The sequence below is a fragment of the Anabrus simplex genome, chromosome 1 (genome assembly GCF_040414725.1).
Source record: "Anabrus simplex isolate iqAnaSimp1 chromosome 1, ASM4041472v1, whole genome shotgun sequence".
Classification (NCBI taxonomy): domain Eukaryota; kingdom Metazoa; phylum Arthropoda; class Insecta; order Orthoptera; family Tettigoniidae; genus Anabrus; species Anabrus simplex.
Window position 1 is genome coordinate 1,079,145,770 of NC_090265.1, and position 24,602 is coordinate 1,079,170,371.

Genomic DNA, 24,602 nt, shown 5'->3' on the forward strand with positions numbered 1-24,602 from the left:
TCCCTCTGCAACCACAAATGTGTTTTAATGTATGATAAATCATAAAAGCTTGTTATGAGTAGATGAAGCTTGACATTTTTTTGTAAATTTTTCTAAATTTGACTTCCTACAAACTTCTAATAATCAAAACAGTTGTGAAAAGGGTTTTGAGAACAGTTGCTAGAAGGAAAAGTTTGATACATGAGTAGATCTGCCAAATTTCTAGAAGCAAAAATACAGACTTTTCTCCGCCAAATCAGGAACTTTGGAAATTATCGTACCACCAATGCAGAAATACAAACTGACGAATAATTATCACTCAGCGTTTATTGTTAATGTGGTAAAAACAAAATTTGGACTACTACTGTAATTTTCATATTTATTTTATAGCACTTTATAGCCGCTGCTGTGCCCTGTCCTAACAGTGTGTCTTTCCCTGGTGCATTTTCTTTCTCTTTTTGTGTTTACATCTTTCTACCTGGATTCTTTCATTAAATGCAGAAACAGTCCTGCTAGGACCATCGGAAGGAATTAATGTACAGGGTGGCTGACTTACAATATGATTTTCACCTCAGATATCTTAGTTGAAGATAGTGATGGGCAGTTTTTACCTTAGAGTAGATTAATAGCAGTAAGAGACACATGAAAGAACATACAATGTCTATTGCCTGCTTTCATAAGCATTGAGACAACGATGCAAATTTAAAAAAAAATGAAACTATAAAGACAAGGGTTGCCTATGACTCATTCTTAGTGAATGAACATACAAACAACTTGTAAATCACCACCTTTCCTATGTCTACTCAGTTGACATCAGAGTGGAGATTGAATGAACGTAGCCCTTACTTCATTCGTTTTGAAAGACCGTACTGTCACTGTATGTGCTACAGTAGCTCCAGGAACATTGACAGCAGCGAGTAGATAGGTGATAGTGCATGCAGAAGCGTGTTGCACATTGCAAGATCATCTCTTTGAACACACTCTCTAAACCACTCATTATGAGGGTGGGGTTGAGGCTCTCGTCATAGGTGACTCAATTATCAGGCATGTGGAGGAAAGGGAACGAGGGTAGAGTATTATCCAGGAATCAGGTTAAGGCAGATGTTGAGGGAAATAGAAGGGAGGTAAGAGGGTAAGGAGAAGGTGGTAATTTTCCATGTTTGTACCAACAACGTAAGACAAGCAGGACTTGGTACTAACGTAGTTGGAGACGTTTGGGATTTGGATACAGCAGCACGAAAGAAGTTTTCAGGAAGCAGAGATTGTTATCAGTGGGATACAGAATGGGATGTAATTGTGGATTTAAGAGACCATTTGAATGTGCATGTGGGAAATAGCGAGTGAGATTTGTAGATCCTAATGGGTGGGTTGGAGATAAGGATCTACGCTCAGATGGCCTTCACTTGAACCGCAATGGTACATATAAGTTATGAGGTTTGTTTGGGCGAGTTATAGGGAGGTACATTCAGGGAAACTGGATGGACCAGGGAGCGGTGATGACAGTATAGGAAGCATGAAGTCGAGTAAGGATGACACAAAATTGTTAGTGTTAAACTGTAGAAGTTTTGTAAAGAAAGGAATAAAATGAAGCAGTTTGATAGATACATATTTACCAGATATTATAATAGGAATTGAATCATGGCTGAGAAATGATATTATGGATGCGGAAATTTTCTCATGGAACTGGAGTGTTTATCGTAGGGACAGGTTGGGAATGATAGGAGGGGGAGTATTTATACTGGTGAAAGAATTTGTAAGCTACAAAAATGTTAAGGATGAGGAACATGAAATTCTGGTGTAAACTCCTCTCTAAAGACAATAGGCAACTTGATGTTTTTGGGGTGTACAGACTTGGCAAGGCTGGCACTGATGCTAATGCAGAATTATTTGATAAGATAATCAGCTGTGTGGGGAATGATACAGAGTGGAACGTTATTATAGCGGGTGATCTGAACTTGCCAAATGTTAGCTGGGAAGGGGATGCAAATGGCAGAAAGCATGACCAGCAAATGGTGAATAAGTTATTATGGGAAGGACAGCTGAATCAGAAAGTGATGGAACCAACTAGATGGAAAAATACTCTAGACATGGTGCTGATAAAATCAGGTGAGCTCTATACGGAAACTGAAGTGATAGATGGTATAAGTGATCATTAAGCTGTCTTTGTCAGAGTTCAAAATAAATGTGTTAGAAAGGACTATTTAGCAATACCATATGGCTGATAAGAGGGAAATAGGGATATTTAAAAAAAGCAATTATGACCAATGGTAAATAAAAATGTAAACAAAGTGTGGGATGGGTTTAAAGCAATTGTTGAGTAGTGTATAAACAGATATGTACCTTTAAAATTGGTAAGGAATAGCAAGGGCCCATTATATTACAACAGGGAAATAAAGAGATTAAGAAGGAAGTGCAGATTAGAAAGAAATGGCGTAGTTATGAATGGTTGCGGGAGTAAGGAGAAATTGAAGGAGCTCACTAGGAAATTGAATTCAGTGAAAAAAATCAGCTAAGGATAATATGATGGCAAACATAATTGGAAGCCACATGAATTTTAGGGAGTAATGGAAGGACATGTATAGATACTTTAAGGCAGAAACAGGTTCCGGAAGGACATTCCTGGGATCATTAATGAATAAGGGGAGTGTATATGCGAGGACTTACAGAAGGCAGAAGTATTAATTCAGCACTTTGTAAGGGTAGTTGGATATAAGGATATTTGCCTGGTAGAGGAGGTGACAGATAATGGAGAAATATTGAAATTTATCTATGATAATAAAAACATTTATAAAAAGATACAAAAGTTGAAAGCTAGAAAGGCAGCTGGGGTTGATATGATTTCTGGCAATATATATTAAAGGCGATGGGTTGGGATATAGTGCCATACCTGAAATATGTATTTGATTACTGTTTGCATTAAGGAGCTATACTTAATGAATGGAGAATTGCAAAAGTAACCCCAGTATAGAAGGGATAGGGTGACAAACATAAATCAGAAAATTACAGGCCAGTCAGCTTGGCATGTGTAGTTTGTAAGCTCTGCGAAAGCCTCTTCTTTGTGTCAGCAATTATTCGTTGTGAGTTGAAAAGATATGACTGACACTGCTGCTTTCAGTGAAGCTAGATCAGGAAGTCAATTCAAGAAGCATGATTGAGTGTAGTCCTTCTTATTGAAAGGGAAAATCGAAATTAACCCCATACTTGTGGAGATACTTGGCTTCCACATTGACAGCCAACCAAAGTTTAATACCAAACTTGTCTAGTTTATTGGCCATATACTACATGAATGGACAAGTAGCTTTCGATGGAAAGAAATGAAATGGCGCATGGCTTTTAGTGCCGGGAGTGTCCAACAACAAGTTCGGCCCGCCAGATGCAGGTCTTTTCGATTTGACGCCCGTAGGCGACCTGCGTGTCGTGATGAGGATGAAATGATGATGAAAATGACACAAACACCCAGTTTCCTGTGCCAACAAAATTAACCAATTATGGTTAAAATTCCCAACCCTGCTGGGAATCAAACCCTGTGACCAAAGGCCAGCATGCTAACCATTTAGCCATGGAGCCAGACTTCGATGGAAAGAGCTGTTCATCCACGGTAATGTTCTCACCTGGTCTATAGCAAATAGTACAATTAGATATAAATTTTTCCCACACAATGGATACAAGCGCAAATCTATCAGTTTTCAAGCGATCCTGCAAATCGATGGAACCTCATGATTTCCAGGAAACGATTTCATGCCATAGTTTGGGAGAACATTCCAGGACCCCACTTTTGTGACCACAGATTGAGAATGTTTGTATCAGCTCCATAAGTTTTGCATGCATATAAAAGACAAATTAAAGTGACCAATTCTTCTAAAGAAGGTGTCCATTCAGGATTGTTCAAAACTTTGTGGGCTGTAACCTCAGTACATCGTTTGACGTGACGCAGCATGGATTCTTCAGTAAAAAGATGCTGAGCAGTAGCGGGACAAGTTTCTTCAAAGTGGCGTTTTGCATGTCCTGTGGGACCCAGGATTTCCCTGAGGATATTTTGCTGTCCTCGACGGCCTGGCTGGCTTTGTAGATCAACGCGAGTCCACACTATTCCATCCAAAGCAACCTCTTCCTCGCCGACCGCCACGTGCTGACCACACCCATATGTTGACTTACCACAACCTTTGGTCTCTGATGATAAACGTGTCATCGACATAGCGCAACCATAGGCTTAAACCTTGTATTTTCGTTTTGATGTTTGTGTGTTCTATGGGGTCAAAGGTAAATGTCTGCTAAGATACCTAAAGTCGGATCTCCATTGATAACCCTATCTGACGATATATTTTCTTATTAAATGTGAAGAAGTTATTGTTGAGTACAAAATTTAATATGTTGATAAATTTATCGATTTTCGTTACGCTGAGATAGACCAAAGGTTCAACAACAGTAACAATATTTTGCAATACCTTAACACATTAGATCAAAATGTAAAATTTACTGCAGAAGATGAAACCAATAAGTCCATATTTTTTTTTTTTAGAAATCACCATCATACGTAAAGATGATAGATTCGAATATCAAATGTATAGGAAGCCAATCTTTTCACCAAACATAATCAAGAGCAACTCATTACATCCCAACACTCAAAAACAGGCAGCGTACATAGTTTAATACGTAGAGCTTTTAAAATACCCCTTACACCTAAAGACCTCAACAAGGAATTATAACATACTAGCAGTTTCCCGCTGGCTCCGCACGCAATGTACAAAGTATGGTGTTGTTCGTTACTATCCTCACAGATGTATTTGCAAAATTTCGAGTTAATGAAATAAAGCACATGATCTGCTGTGGTAATAGAATGTAATATTATGTCAACAAAACACTTGAAAATACATCACACAAAGAAACTGAATTAAACGTTCCTTGGAATAACACTACGTGCCAAACTGTTAAAAAGTCCTTCAGAGATCTTCGTCATGGAGACAAATGTACTCATAACTTTTCTCAGAATTTACCAATTTAAGTAGTTATTACCTCAAAAGAAAGCGCTTAATCTGCTGAGTGTTTTTGGACCAAAACAAACTGCGTACCTTAATTAGAACAAAAGATATGATTGCTTCAATGAGAAAAAATGTTGAAGAAATGAGATGTCAAATTGAATGTGCACTCATAACTTTCCTCAGAATCAACCAATTTTAATAGTTAAGAGCTGAAATGAAAGAGCTTGATCCACTGAGTGTTCTTAGGCCAAAACGAACTCCGTACCTCAATTAGATTGCTTTAAAGAGACAAAAAATTGAAAAAACAAATAATTTGAGGAAGGCAGAAGTTAAGTGATTTATAGTACCTGATGACAAATCTGTGCATGAATACCTTTCAGTTTAAAAACAAAATGAAGGAAATCGACCGGATAGAATGGTCGGACTGACTGACTTTAGTTTTCATAATTTTTTAAAAATATATAGATTAGGAGCATAGCCATGTTCAGCGGGTTTAATGCAGAAATGGTTAACCAAATAACGAGAAAAATCAGAAATAGACAAATGTCAAAATTAATTTTGGAAAAATAAAAAAGTTCAACTTTGCCACATTAACTTACAATAATCCCAACATACATCAAGTTTCGAACCCATTCAAAAAACTTGACTTCAAAATTTTGTTCAAAACACCAACCAAAGCATGTTCCTAAATCACAATAGCGTTAACTCTTACAAAGACCAATACTCAGGTTTCAGGATTTACAAACACACATGTATTCAATGTTTCGCCACATACATAGGACAGACAGGACGAAGTTTCTCAATGAGATATTTAGAACACTATAATGCAAACAAACAACATAAATTCTCAGTCATGAGCATACATATGAAAGAAACTGGACATACATACATGACCATAGAACAAGATTTAACCATTCTAAAGAGTTTTTTCTCTTGCTATTTGTTTTACGTCGCTCCGACACAGATAGGTCTTATGGCGACGATGCGATAGGAAATGCCTAGGAATAAAGAGTATTAAAAAAAAGGAAAATTAATGAATGAATACTAAAACACCTACATTTTTATAGACCAGTTTTTTAGTAGAAACTATCATTTAAATGACATCATAGAGACTAAAACTCCTTTATACGATCAAATCCCACAATTATTAAAAAAATAAAAGAAAGCATCTTTCAAAACTAATAAATCGCCACAGAAAATAACCCTCTTCTAAGAACAGCCAGTACCTCATCCGCCCACCCCTCCCCAACCCATACCCCTCCGCGTAACACACACACATACAACACGAGGCGCACAGAGTTAGCCATAGTCAGTTGAACAGAAGGTGTCGCTAGAGCAAGCCAGCCGCAAGAGAGGCGAGGGGGTGAGTAAGAATTAGCTTTACTTCCCCATTTTATACTTCAGTACACACAAACTTCACAACTAAAACACATTTTTTTCGTTATAGACTCTCAATCAACTAACATCAACCACTAAATTGAAGCAACACTACAACACTTTGTTATAACAACTTTGAGAAGTCCCCTCTTCGAACCTACATAGTGTTTATAATTTTAGGCACCACAAGTAACATTCAGCCAATGGATCATATAACATCTTACAAATACGCCAACAAAATTTAAGTCCTAAGTTGAAAGTACGCAAACATTCCAGTGAGAGCACGAAAATCGGACATTCAAGATCAAATAACCCAACCAACCAGGAGAACACGCTCATTGGATATTAAAGACTGAATAATTCAGACTAACTAATGTCATTCACAAGTTATAAAGCATAACAGTTAGGTTTTTAAAAAATGTTCAAGTGTAGACTCACTTTTTTTTTAACAGAATAATTGTATGTAATCTATTTTTAAAAAAATATATAGCACATTTCACCAGTCAAAATAATTAAAAGCAGCCGGATGTTTCTACAGACCACATATTTACACAAAAACATATTTTAGTTAACAAAGAATCCATGTTAGCTTGACAATTTTTAGTATTTTATCAGTAAACAAATGCCCAGGACCCTGAATATTTTGATCTTAGAGTGTAGGAACAGCAGCTGAAGATACCTAAATAAATAGGCCAATATGTCCTGCTTAAGACATAATAATGTAATTTTTTTATGTAAATCAATGAAAACATATAGAAAAGGTGGACTCTCAAAAAAATTTTATTTAGAAAGGTATACGTTGCTCAATACGGACCCAGCGATGAGATGTATAACTTGTAACATCTCTATGTAGTGCGGAATTTAACCCTAGATGTCACGAGAGGTGGACCCGCCAGTATAAAAGGAGGTGGGGAGTATGCATTGTCAGTAGAGAAGCAGTCACGGCGGAATGGGTCAGTCAGGAGAGCTCAGTGACTTGAACGTGAACTATTCGTTGGATATCACCTGAGTAACAAATCTATCAGGGACATTTCAACCCTTCCAGAGCTGCCCAAGTCGACTCTTGGTGATGTGATTGTGAAAAGGAAATGTGAATCAACCACAGCTAAACCAAGACCAGGCAGACCTCATTTAATGATGCATAGGGACGATCAAGCATTGTGGAGGGTGGTTGTAAAAAATCACAAGAAATCAGCGGAAGAAATCACTTGTGAGTTCCAAAGTGCTACCAGCAGTCCAGCCAGCACAATGACTGTGCATCGGGAGTTAAAAAGAATGGGGTACAATGTTTGAGCAAACATTTTTGTAGTTAATGCTAAGCGACACTTGAGGTGGTATAAAGAGCGACGCCACTGGACAGTGGATGACTAGAAACGAGTGATTTGGAGTGATGAATCTTGCTATACCCTCTGGCAATCCGATGGAAGGGTTTGGGTTTGTTGAATGTCTGTAGAACATTACCTGCAATCATGTGTAGTGCTAGCAATGAAGTATGGAGGAGGTGGTGTATTGGTATGGGATTTTTTTGTGGGTAGGGTCTGGTCCTCTTAATTGCGCTTAAGAAAACTCTAAATATGGAAAGATATGAACACACCTTTTTAAACCGTTGTGTATAGCGTACAGTAGAGGACCAGCTCGGAGACAATGATTGTATCAGTATGACAAGGTATCCTGTCATAAAGCTGCATCTGTGAGTAATGATTTGTGGACAGTAACATTCCTGAAACATACTGGCCTGCCCAAAGTCCCGACCTGATCATAAAGAAGGAACACCTTTGGGATGAGTTAGAGGATCGACTTCACTTCAGACCCCAGCATCGGACACTACTACCTTCTCTGATATCGGCTCTTGAGGAAAAATGGGCTGCCATTCCTCCACAGACATTGACACCTCATTGAAAGTGTCCCCAGCATAGTGAAAGCAGTCATAAATGCAAAGCACGGACCCCACCCCACATTAATATCCAGTAGTAGAGAACGAGACACCGGTAAAGTCTAAGTGCAATTTCAGATAGGTGTATAGCTACCATCAATCATAGCATACATATTAATGGCAAATTATACAGGACCATATGATTTGCAGATGATATAGCACTGGTAACTGAAAATGAGAAAGATATGGAAAAGGCTCTAAATCTAATGAACGAATTGTTAAAAGAGAGGTGCAGCATGAGAATAAACAAAAAGAAGACCAAGATAATGACCTTACAAGGGATAATGACCAAATTGCCAATGTGTTGATGGATGGAGAAAAACTAGATCAAGGAATTCAGATATTTAGGAAGTCTGATCACATCTGATGGAAAATGTATGAGAGAAGTAAATGCTGGGATTGTACAAGCAAAGAGAGCTTTCTCAAAAAGGAAGTGTCTGCTAACATCTAAGACCATCGGCATGGAGTTAAGAAAGCACTTCGTGAAAAGTTTTGTATGGGGTGTTGTAAGCTATGGGTCAGAAACCTAGACCCTACGAAAAGTGGAAGTGCTGAAATTGAACGCCTTTGAGATGTGATGCTGGTGTCGACTATTTAAAAGTACCTTGGACTGATGGATTCATAAACGAAAAAATTCTCAAAAGAGCAAATGAGACATGCACCTTGGTTGAAATTTCTTACAAAATTGTACAAAACTGTTTTAATCCTCCTAGTCAGTACTATATATTTTACATCCAATTAAGGCAAAACTTCACACATAAATAGACATGTTTTGACTCGGCATTGGGTCATCCTCAGTAAGGCATGTATAAATTAAAATACATAAGAACACACAAAATGAAATGTTAGTGGAAAAGATTTTTAAAAGCATGAAGAAAGTTAAAAACTGTGAAATGTTGATTATTAAAACAATCTTGGGTTGGAGGTCTTTCTGTTTCAATGTTTTTGTTGTCCTTTGATGTGTTATAACTGGTATCTGTATAACGTTGGCTTAATTGTTGTGTTCCAACATGGGTTGATATACATAAGCATTACTGAAGTTGAATAGTCTGATATTTTGGCCTGCTTGCATCACCCGTGTTCTCTGACTGTGGAGTCCAGCTCTTGATTGAACCTTGGTTGAAACCTTAAACAGAAGAAGAAATAGCTTGCTTTATCATTCTGACTGGTACACTACTCTGTTTGAATGGATACTGGAAGCCAGGGGGAGCAAAGGATGATGTAGACAGCATTAAAGGCAAGCACACTTATTGCCACTTGAAGCTGTTGACAAACAAAAGGAAACGCTTAGGGTTGAGGAGGAGAAGAACGTAAATTATTTTATTCTTAAACACCCTAACCATTATAGATTAAGTCAAAGCTAAAGAGAAGTGACTTCCACTAAACAGAACATTTTGTCTCGTATGAAATATGCTCCACTGTTAATCTTCCATTTCTGAAATCGAACTGCTGCTCTTTACAATTGCATGTACACCTTTTTTCTTATGAATGTGGGATATAATGGTGATTCTTCTTCTTTTACATATTTCCTTTCGTACCAAGCGAGTTGGCCACGTTGTTGGGGCGCATAGCTGTGAACTTGCATTGGTGGGTTCACATCCCACCGTCGGCAGCCCAGAAGATGATTTTCCATGGTTTCCCCATTTTCACACCAAGCAAATGCTGGGGCTCTACCTTAATTAAAGCTATGGCCGCTGCCTTGCCAATCTTAGCCCTTTTCCCATCCTTGGGTTGCTGAAAACCTTTGTGTTAGTGAGTTGTTAAACCACTAACAAAAAAAAAAAAAAATCCTTTCTTGAAAAGAAATGTAGTATTCCCTTTTGCCTATCTTTTGGGACCTGTGTCTTTTTCCATACTCTCTTAATCAGTTTTCAGATCCACTGTAATCCCAAACATCTAGTTTCTTTTCGCATTTCATCTATTCCCACAGTGTTCCCACCATTCGTTTCTTAACCTGCCATAGTAATCTTTGTGTCAGTTTCTTCAGTTGATTGGATATCATCCTTTGTTTCATTACTGTATGCTCTTACATTTAACAAGTCATGGAAATAGGAGTAATCCTCAACATCTGCTTGTGTTAATCATTAATATTATTCCATATTTATTCTTTATAAATCTAGTGATAATACTTTTACTCTTTGTGTGTTTTTTATCATTTCATATAAGTTTCTTTCCATTATTCAGATAATAATAATGTTGTTTGAGTAATCAATCCATAGACTGATTCGATGCAGCTTCCACGCCACCCTCTCTTCTGCTAACCCTTTCATTTCTACGTAACTTCTGCATCCTACATCTGCTCTAATCTGCTTGTCATATTCATACCTTGGTCTATCCCTGCCGTCCTTACCACCTGCACTACCATCAAAAACCATCTGCACAAGTTCTGGGTGTCTTAAGATGTGTCCTATCATTTTATCTCTTCTGGTCAAATTTAGCCAAATCGATCTCCTCTCACCAGTTCGATTCAGTGTCTCTTCATTAGTGATTCGATGTATTCATCTCACCTTCAACATTCTTCAGCACCACATTTCAAAACCTTCTAACCTCTTTCTTTCTGAGCTAGTTATCATGCATGTTTCACTTCCATACAATGCCATATTCGAGAGAAAAGTCTTCAGAAACATCTTTCTAATTTCTATATCAATGTTCGAAGTGAACAAATAACTTTTTTCTTTTCTTAAGAAAGGTCTTCTTTGCTTGTGCTAGTCTGCATTTTATGTCCTTCTTACTTCTGCCATCGTTAGTTTACTACCGAAGTAACAATATTCATCTACATTACATCCTTTAAGACTTCATTTCCTAATCTAATATTTTCCTGCATCATCTCACTTCATTTGACTGCACTCCATTAATTTTGTTTTGGACTTATTTATTTTCATCTTGTACTCCTTACCCAAGACTCTGTTCATACCATTCAAAAACTTATCCAGATCTTCTGTAGTCTCAGATAAAATAACAATATCCTCAGCAAATCTCAGGGTTTTGATTTTCTCTCCTTGGACTCTGATTTCCTTCCCAAAATCCTCTTTGATTTCGTTTACTGCCTGTTCTATATAAACATTGAAAAGGAGGGGGAGGGGACAAACTGCAACCTTGCCACACTCCTTTCTAGATTACTGCTTCGTTTTCAAAGCCCCCAGTTCTTACCACTGCGGACTGATTTTTATACAGATTGTGAAGAGTTCCCAGCTGTTCATCAGTAACCAGTTTTGTACACATTTCATTTTCTTCAGTGTAGCCTACTTCTTACCTTCTTCATTGTTTGCTGTTTTCCATTCTCTTCTAAATTTCTTTTTTAACTGTACTTTATTTTTATTTTGTCTCCTTCTGTATGGCTTGGAAAGAACTAAGACACATGGGAATAGGTAAACAAAGAGATGATCATCCTATTGACATATCCCTAGACTCCCTCAATACGTATTTTACAACTCCCAGACATACCATTGAAAGGGAAAGGAAACATAGAACACTATACAGCAATTACAACCCCCCTGCATCTGACAGAGAAAAATTCTACTTTTCACATGTGACACCCTCGCAAGTTAAACAAGCCATATTTAGAATAAAATCAAAGTCTAAAGGAATAGACAGCATAGAACTTAAGACAATAATTGACATAATTTTACCTACTATAACTCACATATTTAACCATTCACTAATGACTGGTGTGTATCCCTCCTTATGGAAAGTTTCCGTTGCCGTCCTGCTCGCCAAAAAATCACCGCCTGAAGACTTAACCGACTATAGACCAGTGAACATATTATCGGTCCTTTCAAAAGCCCTAGAATTCATTGTACACCAGCAAGTCTTCAACTACTTGCAAACACACAATATTCTTGATGAACACCAGTCTGGTTTTCAACGTAACCACAGCACTAGTACTGCATTATTTAAGGTTACAGATGACATTCGCAATGCGATGGACAAAAGACAAGTTACCATCCTAACCCTTCTTGACTTCTCTCAAGCTTTCGACTCAGTTGACATAAACATACTACTTTCCAAACTATTTAAACTCCAGTTCTCGACAAACAGTCTTCAGTGGATGAATTCATACCTCCGCAGTTGTCTGCAGTGTGTAAGAAATAATAATAATAATAATAATAATAATAATGAATATTCATCCTGGCAATCTGCAGATGTTGGTGTTCCACAGGGGTCTGTCCTAGGACCGCTTCTATTTTCTGTCTATATCAATTATATTACGTCGTCGGTAAACAGCTGCAGACACCACATGTACACTGACAATATGCTACTATACAGTAGAGTCTCGCTCAACCGACCTTCGCTTATCCGACATTCCGTGTTATCCGACACTGGTAGACTTCACTTTACAATGGCAAAAAATGAGGGTATCCTCCTATTCAATACATCATATATTCCGTCATTAGACGGAGCAAACAAATTCAGACATGTTTCGGCTCGCTTGAACCATCTTCAGTGAAAAAAATTAGGGGGTTGGAATAATTTACATAATATAAGTTGAAAAAATGCTAAAAAACATAATGAAAGAGTAAACAAAAAAACAAAAGAGAGCTTAGACGGAAAACAAAATTAGCACAAATATACACTATTTACATCAATATGCAGGGCAAAAAACTTACTGCGACAAAATTCAGCAGGTGTTAATTTGAAATAATAATTGATACTAAAAACTGCATTAACCTAAGAAACAAGGGAATGAGAAAACAAATTATGCAGATGGAAACAAATGGTAGTAGCGCATGGTGAGGTTGTGGACCTCATAGTTTTTTGCCCTGCATATTGATGTAAATAGTGTATATTTGTGCTAATTTTGTTTTCCGTCTAAGCTCTCTTTTGTTTTTTGTTTACTCTTTCATTATGTTTTTTAGCATTTTTTCAACTTATATTATGTAAATTATTCCAACCCCCTAATTTTTTTCACTGAAGATGGCTCAAGCGAGCCGAAACATGTCTGAATTTGTTTGCTCCGTCTAATGACGGAATATATGATGTATTGAATAGGAGGATACCCTCATTTTTCGCCATTGTAAAGTGAAAACCGTCAATACGGAATGATTCTAATATCTTGTAACTGGTAGACTTGATTTGAACTTTTGGTAGAGACTAAATTCAGGGACACCCGGTGTGGAGGGTGCGACCGTGGGACAAGCACTGGCCTGACTGATGGTGGTAGGACCGGTTTCTTCTCAAGGACAGGTGCAGCGAGTCTTCAGCCATTGTTCAGTGTAGTATTGGTTGGGTGCAGTTGTTATAGTTTTCATATCCTCTGTGAGTATGGTGAGTAAACGGAAGAAAGTGACTGTCTCTATGGAAGACAAGTTGAGTGCGTTAAAGAGACTGGACAAAGGGGAAACTCTTCAAAAAGTTGCTTCAGATTATGGTATTGGCTGTGTTACAGTAAGAGACTGGGGAAAAAAAAGAGGAAGAAATTGAAAAGTGATGCTCTACCAGAGCAACAAGGGATGTACTGAAAATGAGATAAACAATGAAAAATGTGAGTACGAAAAATAACGTGAAGCACTATTTCTTTCGTTCACTCAAAACGGGGAAAAGGGGATGCCAATATCTGGCCCCATTCTTCAAGGAAAGGTGGTGTATTTCCAGAAGGAGTTTAATGAAGGGGACACTAATTATATGCCAGTGCTGGGTGGCTTGTTTGGTGGAAAAACGGTACGGTATTAGGCAGCTTAATATCTGTGAAGAAAAACTGTCAGCTAAATCCGATAAGGTTCTGAATTTAAAAAAAATGAATTTCAAGAAACAATTCTTGCCGAAGGATTAACCAGTGGTCAGATTTTTAATTGTGATGAGACTGGGCTAAATTTCAAGATGCTGCCCTCAAAAACTTTTGCAGCCCAAGCCTAGATGTCCGCACCTGGCTACAAGCGTAATAAAGAAAATGTTACTGGAAACTTCAAGCAAAATTGTTTGTAATCGGTAAAGCAAACATCCTAAGGCATTTAAAAACATTTCTGTTAATGCTCTTCCAATCCATTACACGAATCAGAAGGCTGCCTGGATGACTGCTGACATCTTTAAAGGCTGGATTTTTACACAGTTTGTTCCAGATATAGAAAAATTTCTGGCTTCAAACAATCTCCCTAGAAAAGCTCTTCTTCTACTAGACAACACTCTATCACACCCATATGAAGAGCAACTTAGAAGTGGTGACATCAGAGCTATGTTCCTCCTTCCTAACGTGACGTCATTATGCCAGCCAATGGACCAAGGTGTGCTGGAAACATAGAAGAGGAAATATTGGCAGAAACTCCTTTTACCCCTGGTAAAGGAAATGGACAATGGCAACGATATGATAGAAAAGTTAAAACGAATCAACATGAGAAATGTGGCATACTGGATAGCCCAGTCTTGGGAAGAAGTTGAAATGACGACATTACTAAAGTCTTGGAACGTATTGTTGAGTGAGGTTGAACATGGAGAGGAGGTGGGACAAGAAGACATGGAAAACGTTGTTCCCTTACTGAACTACATTCCTGGCTGTGAGGATGCTACGACTCAAGGTGTAAGTGTGTGCACAATATCAGCCATTTGAACTAACTGACCCTGATATTATTGATTTTGTGAATGTTAATGAAAATGAGGATGATGAAGAAGAAGGAGGCATTGCAGAACAAAAGGAGAAAAGGATGACTCAGATTGAAGGATTAAGTGCATTGGAAATGGCATTAACCTACATTGAGCAACAGCCGGAAGCAAGCGCAATGGACGTGTTGATTTTTTGTCAATGGCGGGATCTCGCAACAAGGAAACGTGAATGAGCAGGCAAGCAGACATTGTTGAAAAGTTTCTTTTCGTAAGACATTTGGAATGTTTTCGTTCAATACTGCATGTACTGTACAATTGAATTGATAATTCAATAAATAGAGTACCGTAAAACATGTCTTTCTTTTAATAATACAGTATAGCCTTCCTGTTTGTTTTAGTTCATTTTCAAAGTTATTCTGTATTATCCGACATTTTCGGTGATTCGACATACTCCAGGTCCCATTTAGGTCGGATAATTGAGACTCTACTGTACTTGCACTGTGAACCGGAAAGACTAACCAATGAAATTAAAAATTTCAATAGAGGCTTGCAAGAAATCTGTAACTGGACTGACATGCATGGACTTATATTAAATAACATAAAATCTCAAGCTATAATAATTTCACATCCTCGGCTTTGTTCAAAAACCATAAGCAACTTCACTTTACCAAAACTCTACCTACAAAATTCAACCATTGATTTCAGTTAATCTGGCAAAGATTTCAGTGTTATGATAGATGAACATCTTTCTTGGAAGCAGCAGGTTACCAGCACATCCAGGAAAGTATTTGCAACACTTAACTCGCTTAGAAGATTCCGCAACATATTTTCTCGAGTATTAAAAGAACGCCTCATTTGCTCTCTGGTATTACCTCATTTTATCTTCTGTGATGCCATGTACAACAACCCAATTGCTACTCTTAATGACAAACTACAGTGCGTGCAAAACACCTTTGTTCGCTTTATATGTGACCTACGTTACTTTGACCATGTTACACCTGCCTGCGGTGAAGTCAGTTGGCTAAAACTCAAACAGCGCCGTAATCTTCATGCTTTATGCCTTCATCAGATACTCTCCTCATGCTCATCTTCCTGTTTGTACAGTCAATTTCACCACCTCTCATCCAGTCACAGTTTCAGAACACAGTCAAAATCTGATACACTCTTATCTATTCCACCTCACCGCACCACACGATACAGAAACTCATTTGTTATTTCTTCGGCACGACAATGGAATACATTACCCGTCTCTGTCAGAGGAACCTCACATGCTAGTTTTAGGCAACTTTGTCACCGATACCTACTAAGTAATAGATGAAGTCCTAAATTGTTATTCGTATGTTATGGAAATATTGTAAATTTAGCCTTCCTCAAACTATAGACTTTATATACCACTGTTATTATCAAGGTTAATAGAAATTAGGTAATCATGTCATAATTATGTAAATAATCATCATAATCATTTTCCTATTTTTTCCTATTTTTTATTTTTGCTCCTTATCATAGTATTGTATTGTTTAGTAGTTGCAAGATATTTCAATTGTAAGTCTATGTATTTTAATTTTGCACATGTAGATACTGTATTTTCAGGTTAGATGGAAGGGAGGGCCTAATGAATGGCCTTAATCTTGCCAGACAAAATAAATCCATTGTATTGTATTCCCTTCTGGAATGTTTACTCTATCTCTATGGTCTTTCTGAACTGGTGGCTAGTACATTTTAAAAATTCTTCTATTTCTCTTCAGCATTCTTTATCTCTATATTTTGTATTAGTTTGATCATTCACAAACTTTCCATGCCTGTTCATATTTTAATTTTCATCCTCTTATTCTCCCTCCCTGCCTGTTCCATAATTGTACATCTTCATCTGCTTTCATCTTTGCACTGTTTTGTGAAAACCACCAAAAGCTTTTGCAGGTTTGGCTTGTAATATCATCAGTTTATTACAATTTAACTTTTCAGTCAAATGTAGTCGCTCAAGGTTTTATTTCTCACCTCTCTCCCCTTTCATACCTGGTAATCTTCCTGAACCATGTGTTCATTGTGATCAGTTAGTTTTTCGTTTAGAAATCAATTGGTGCGGCTCCTCCTTGATTCGTCGTTCCCTATCTGTAGTATTCCAGGATCTTTTCTCATCCTTTACTGTAACTTCCCAATACTGCATTATCATGCCTTAAATACATATCTCCTCATCTTACAGGAATTACTACTGCCTATCTTCTTTATTTCCGGTTTGTGGGACATATACTGGAAACGCATTCTTTCTTTCTTTCTTTCTTTCTTTCTTTCTTTCTTTCTTTCTATTTCAAAGTCCTCAGTTCTTATCACTGCAGACTGATTTTTATACAGATTGTGATGAGTGATGTATCCACAAAGAAGCACTCAAGATGCTGTCAGTTGTATACACTTATTTACAACTTATTTCACATTATACACACATAACCTAAATCAACTGCCATCATAAACAAAACACGACTATGGAGAATAAGAAGAATGCGACTGCCATCTTGAAAAACATTTGATTGTTACAATAACATGTCATCGGGATCACATCACAAGCTCACGAAAACAACTCCAACTAAACAATAAATCCACCCCACCATCAAGACCGCCTCCTTATGTATGTGCCTGGCCAGGCTACTAGAAGGATATGTCACAACATATCTTCTTGTGAATTCTACATTGTCCAATCGCATAGTTACAATGTAAGGAAGGTTCTACTACATAGTTCTTGTTGTACATTCTGGATATTACTGTGTGTTGCACAATATTGTAGTGGATCATATATACAGGTAATAATAAATTATATACTATTACTTACGGATTCCTACATTAACTAAACACTTATTAATATATATGCAGCGCATGCTTCATGACATAACCTCGCAAATAATATGATCATCCGTAAAGAATAATAATAATAATAATAATAATAATAATAATAATAATAAATGGATGTAAACACTTCATAGCCATATCTCACAAGTCACAATAATAATAATAATAATAATAATAATAATAATAATAATAATAATAATAATAATAATAATAATAATTTGAGTTTGATATTGGCATTATTACCCATGGGTTAAAGATTATTGTTTTCAAGTTATATCAGTCTATTACACTTGCGTGAAGAGTTCCCAGCTTTTCTTCAGTAACCAGGTTTGTACACATTCCATTTGTTTCAATGTACCTCTTCTTATCTTCTTCATTGTTTGCTGTTTTCCATTCTCTTCTCAATTTCTTCTTTAACTGTACTTGATTTTTATTTAAGACCATAGCGGACTTAGCATTCTATTTAAACACTAAAAATATTCATTTTACTTGCATATTACTTATCTACAGGCACTTTTATGAAGAATGAATTTGCTTAAGCAGATTTTTCCTTAACTGAGTGAGTTGGCCGTGCAGTTAGGGACGTGCAGCTATGAGCTTGCATCTGGGAGATAGTGGGTTTGAACCCCACTGTCAGCAGCCCTGAAGATGGTTTTCCATGGTTTCCCATTTTCACACCAGGCAAATGCTGGGGCTGTACATTAATTAAGGCCACGACCACTTCCTTCCCATGCCTAGGCCTTTCCTATCCCATCGTCGCCATAAGACCTATTTGTGTCGGTGCGACGTAAAGCAAATAGTAGATTTTCTCTGGATCTCAATTCGTGACAAATTCTTGACAGGCCATATTGAACGTTGTTAAGACGGTAAGCATAAGCTTATGTATTTCATGTGTGAAAAAAAACTGCTGAAGACTTCAACATGGAAGCAATATCTCTTGTACATTGAAGCAAATTTTTCATTCTTGCCTGCAACAATATCAAACTAGAAGGGGAAGGAAAATATTGATCTGTCTAGATATGATTTCCATTCTTTATACTTGCGTACAAACAAGAATACAAAACTACTACCTACTATTGGCTGGCCATTTGTAAGGTTTTAGAGCTGATAGGTTTTTTTTCATTTCTCACTTGCAGAAATCTTTTTAAGTGTACCAGTAGCTAAAACATATTAGAGATTGAGATCTTTTGAATGTTTACGTGTTACAGATTGAATTCTTTTGGATGTTTTATCTTGTTATATTTGCTGTATGCACTTCGACAAGGATTGATCAAAACATTTAGTACTTGTACTTCTTATAAAGTATTCCAAATTATGGTGGAAAACAGCTTTTTGAAGTAAGATCAGGATACTCCAGTGAAACTTTTACACACAGTATTCAGGTTTAATTTTATTTATTTATTTATTTATTTATTTATTTATTTATTTATTTATTTATTTATTTATTTATTTATTTATTTATTTATTTATTTATTTATTTATTTATTTATTTATTTATTTATTTATTTATTTATTTATTTATTTATTTATTTATTTATTTATTTATTTATTTATTTATTTATTTATTTATTTATTTATTTATTTATTTATTTATTTATTTATTTATTTATTTATTTATTTATTTATTTATTTATTTATTTATTTATTTATTTATTTATTTATTTATTTATTTATTTATTTATTTATTTATTTATTTATTTATTTATTTATTTATTTATTTATTTATTTATTTATTTATTTATTTATTTATTTATTTATTTATTTATTTATTTATTTATTTATTTATTTATTTATTTATTTATTTATTTATTTATTTATTTATTTATTTATTTATTTATTTATTTATTTATTTATTTATTTATTTATTTATTTATTTATTTATTTATTTATTTATTTATTTATTTATTTATTTATTTATTTATTTATTTATTTATTTATTTATTTATTTATTTATTTATTTATTTATTTATTTATTTATTTATTTATTTATTTATTTATTTATTTATTTATTTATTTATTTATTTATTTATTTATTTATTTATTTATTTATTTATTTATTTATTTATTTATTTATTTATTTATTTATTTATTTATTTATTTATTTATTTATTTATTTATTTATTTATTTATTTATTTATTTATTTATTTATTTATTTATTTATTTATTTATTTATTTATTTATTTATTTATTTATTTATTTATTTATTTATTTATTTATTTATTTATTTATTTATTTATTTATTTATTTATTTATTTATTTATTTATTTATTTATTTATTTATTTATTTATTTATTTATTTATTTATTTATTTATTTATTTATTTATTTATTTATTTATTTATTTATTTATTTATTTATTTATTTATTTATTTATTTATTTATTTATTTATTTATTTATTTATTTATTTATTTATTTATTTATTTATTTATTTATTTATTTATTTATTTATTTATTTATTTATTTATTTATTTATTTATTTATTTATTTATTTATTTATTTATTTATTTATTTATTTATTTATTTATTTATTTATTTATTTATTTATTTATTTATTTATTTAACACACAACATTTTAAAATGTAGATTAGTGTGGAAGTCTTGCTGAAGAAATAATTGACATGGTCTGTAAATTATATTTGGTCTTGTGTTTTGCTTGAGCTTTCACAGAAGAGTTGGTAGTCATTTTGACCTTTTTTTATTTTTTAAAATTTTTTTTTCAGGTATTGGTGCGGGCAATTTGAGGATTGCTGATGTACAGACTGGGAGACCTACTATTGAAACCTCCGAAAATGGGGATCGATTTAAATTATCTATCCCATTTGCTGGACAGCTTATTTCATGGGAAATAGTATTTAACAGTTATAGACCAAGCTTTCCTCCAGATTTTTGTTTTCATGATGAATCTTTCTTGTCTGATCCAGAGGTCAATATACTTGAAGAAAATGTGCCAAGCCTAGCAAAGTGGGATGCTGAAGACCCAAAATCATTACTGCATGTCATCTCTGAGCTTCTTGCGTTATACAGGAAACATCAGGTATTTTACTTCTATCTATAATCTTTTCTTCAATTCTTGAATTTTAGTTATAGTAGCAGTAGTCTTACCTTATTTTGATTTTGTATTGGCTATATTTATAATAGTGTTGAAATTCATTATCATACATACATACATACATACATACATACATACATACATACATTATCATTATAGACTGTTATGCCTTTCAGCGTTCAGTCTGCAAGCCTCTGAGGATTTACTAAACGTCGCCACAATCCTCGATTTGCAACTAGTGTTGTGGCCTCCTTTAGTTCTATACCTCTTATCTTTAAATCGTTAGAAACAGAGTCTAACCTTCGTCGTCTTGGTCTCCCTCTACTTCTCTTACCCTCCATAGCAGAGTCCATTATTCTCCTAGGTAACCTATCCTCCTCCATTCGCCTCACATGACCCCACCACCGAAGCCGGTTTATGCGTACAGCTACATCCATCGAGTTCATTCCTAAATTAGCCTTTATCTTCTCATTCCGAGTTCCCTCCTGCCATTGTTCCCACCTGTTTGTACCAGCAATCATTCTTGCTACTTTCATGTCTGTTGAAATCGCCCATTAGCACTATTTTATCCTTGCTGTTGACCCTGACCACGATGTCACTCAATGCTTCATAAAACTTGTCAACTTCATCCTCATCTGCACCCTCACATGGTGAATACACGGACACAATTCTTGTCCTAATTCCTTCCACTGACAAATCTACCCACATCATTCGCTCATTTACGTGCCTAACCGAAACTATGTTGCGTGCAATGGTATTCCTGATAAAGAACCCTACCCCAGACTCTGCCCTTCCCTTTCTAACACCTGTCAAGTACACTTTATAATCTCCTATCTCTTCCTCCTTATCTCCCCTTACCCGAATATCGCTTACTCCTAGCAAATCCAGATGCATCCTCTTTGCTGACTCAGCCAGTTCTACCTTCTTTCTTCCATAAGCCCCATTAATATTGATAGCTCCCCATCGAATTCCATTTCGTTCTCCAAGTTGTTTCCAATGAGTCCCTCGCCTGTCAAATGGGAGTGGGACTCCATTACTCCCATAGGTCCGAGGCTTGCTTAAGGTGTTCTGAGCTCGGTAAATTCATGAAGCAGGATGCTGCCCTACTTGCACATAGTCCAAGTGAGGATCTCTCCTCTAACGGGGTATGGACCACCGGTGAATTTTATAGTCCTAGCCGCCTGAGCACAAGGAGGGCCACGACTCTGAACATGTCTGAGATGCCCACTCCCATTCCATAGCAACTGGTATCCCGACTCTCAGGACCACTTACTAGGCCACTCAGCTTTTGCCCATGGTTCACGAACTAGGACGTGACTACAGTAACCCACAAACATGAACCATATCATTTTGTAAAAAGCATACAGTTCTTGAATCAAGTAATCCTGGTGAGGGTCCCATACACTGGAATCATTTCCTAGTTGGGGTCTTACCGGAGACTTATATGCCCTCTCCTTTACATCCTTACTACAAACCCTAAATACCCTCATAACCAAGTGCAGAGATCTGTACCCTTTACTAACAATCATATTTATGTGATCACCCCAATGAAGATCTTTCCTTATATTAACACCTATGTACTTACAATGATCCCCAAAAGGAACTTTCACCCCATCAATGCAGTAATTAAAACTGAGAGGACTTTTCCTATTTGTGAAATTCACAACCTGACTTTTAACCTCGTTTATCATCATACCATTGCCTACTGTCCATCTCACAACATTATTGAGATCATTTTGCAGTTGCTCACAATCTTATAAATTATTTATTACTCTGTACAGAATAACATCATCTGCAAACAGCCTTATCTCTGATTCCACTTCTTTAGACATATCATTGATATATATAAGAAAACATAAAGATCGAATAATACTGCCTTGCGGAATTCCCCTCTTAATTATCACAGGGTCAGATAAAGCTTCGCCTACTCTAATTCTCTGAGTTCTATTTTCTAGAAATACAGTATAGCCACCCATTCAGTCACTCTTTTTTTCTAATCCAATAGCACTCATTTTTGCTAGTAGTCTCCCATGATCTACACTATCAAATGCCTTAGATAGGTCAGTCGCAATGCAGTCCATTCGATCTCCTGAATCCAGGATATCTGCTATATCTTGCTGGAATCCTACAAGTTGAGCTTCAGTGGAATAACCTTTCCTAAACCCAAACTGCCTTCTGTCAAACTAGTTATTAATTTCGCAGATAGTTTTCAGATAGTTATGGTTTTTATTCGCTACAGAGTCAGTTTTGCACCATTTTGCCAATAAGTTTTGCATTGCAGACTTTGCCTAAGGTTTTGCCAAAACACTTCTGGTCTTAAACTTTTGCGCTAACAATTCCGCACAGGTTTTCCTCGAATCGTGCTTCTAATAACACTCAACAATGAATATGGATGTTTTATCACGAGCATCATTTTGTGTTGCATTCAATTGGTCTCTGAACACATCTGCTCCTTCCAATCACTCCCACATAATGACACAGTGACGTACTCAGGGCAGAACATGCAGGAGATGTACTTGCGCACACGTGACAGAAGCTGGTTGATGTATCAAAATCATGGTTTCCAGCATTTCCTGTGATGGGCAGTTCTCCCGTTCATTAATAAGGGTCAATTCCGCGTCAGTCTTATAAATATTTTCTGGGCCGGTTTTATTTTGCCCACCTGGTACATTATTTTGAATCTCTGCTCTAAATGTTTGAAGATAATCTGAGCCTAATCTGTTGTAACAGGGATTTTTTTTAAAGAGGTCACTGCATTAGTGCTCACACCTGAATCAACTCCATCTGCTGGGTAAAGCGGCACTCAGATGTTCCCCTTCACTGAGGGGGTAACTGATAAAATTAAGGATCCAGCACCAATTGAATCAAGTGAATCAAACTAGATTGAAGGTGGGTTTTAACATTAATTCGTCAAAAATAAAATTTATGTTCTTTAGTCATGAGCAGCATCTAGATGCCAATGTATACATCACCAGTTATCATGTAAGAAAAGTGAATTCCTGCAGACATTTGGGCTCCTACGTCACGAACCAGGTGGATTCTGACAAAAAAATTAAAGGATAGGGATAGCAAAATTAAAACTTTAAATGAAATCTATGTTTTGTAATAAAACTCTAAATTTGAAGCAGAGATAAAGAATTCATAAGGGCTCTATTTGGTCATTGTTGTTACACGAGTGTGAAATCTGGACACTGAACACAGTAGTGTTCAGCCAAATAGAAGCATTTATAATGTGGCTGCACAGGAGAATGTTTCGTATTCCATAGATAGCTTTAAAATCCAATGAAGAAGTGCTAATGAAAGCCAATGTTGAATGAGAACTTCTGACATCTGTAAAATGTAGGAAATTGGCATGCTTAGGACTAAGGGGTGATCATTTTAACTTTGAAAGTTAATCCTACAAGGGAAAATAGAAGATTGTAGAAGTGTTGAAAGAAGATAGGCTTCCTGACTGGGGAACATTTTAGATATGACGGGTATACAAAATCCTCAGAGGTTATTCTGCCTTGCAGGAAACAGAGACGAATACACCAGATTAATAGACAATGTCAGGGGAACCTGATTATGGCACATTCAAGAAGAAGAAAATGTGATTGATCCTTGCAGACTCAGTTGACACTGTTGTCCAGGAAAATGAAAATTGAATCCAAGTCTTGAGAAAAGCCACATTTTCTTCTTTAGCATCTTAAATAAATCAAAAGGTAATTGTCATAGTATTAGTTCAGTTTCAGAGTTTTCTTCTTGTAGTAGCATGTAATCATCCCTTCACAGTTATAAAATTTCTCTTGATTTTTGTATACTTCCCTGGGGGAAACCTCCAGTTGAGGAAAGATGAAATAAATAATAAAATAGTAGTACAACAAAGCAGTTGAGACTACCCAGTGCATTACTACTGGCTGGCCTCCAGAACAT

The 24,602-nt window shown here is 35.8% G+C and overlaps 1 protein-coding gene across 3 annotated transcripts in view; it reads left to right on the top strand.

Moving 5' to 3' along the window:
• The window catches only part of LOC136858012 (BRISC and BRCA1-A complex member 2), a 91,691-nt gene that overhangs the window by 14,463 nt on the left and 52,626 nt on the right, over nt 1–24,602 (top strand). For 2 of the 3 annotated variants that reach the window (XM_067137207.2, XM_067137209.2), the window contains exon 2: nt 20,362–20,675. In XM_067137207.2, the coding sequence (XP_066993308.1) occupies nt 20,362–20,675 (314 nt within the window). The remainder of the gene's footprint in view (nt 1–20,361; nt 20,676–24,602) is intronic. The other variant, XM_067137208.2, reaches the window with a different exon arrangement.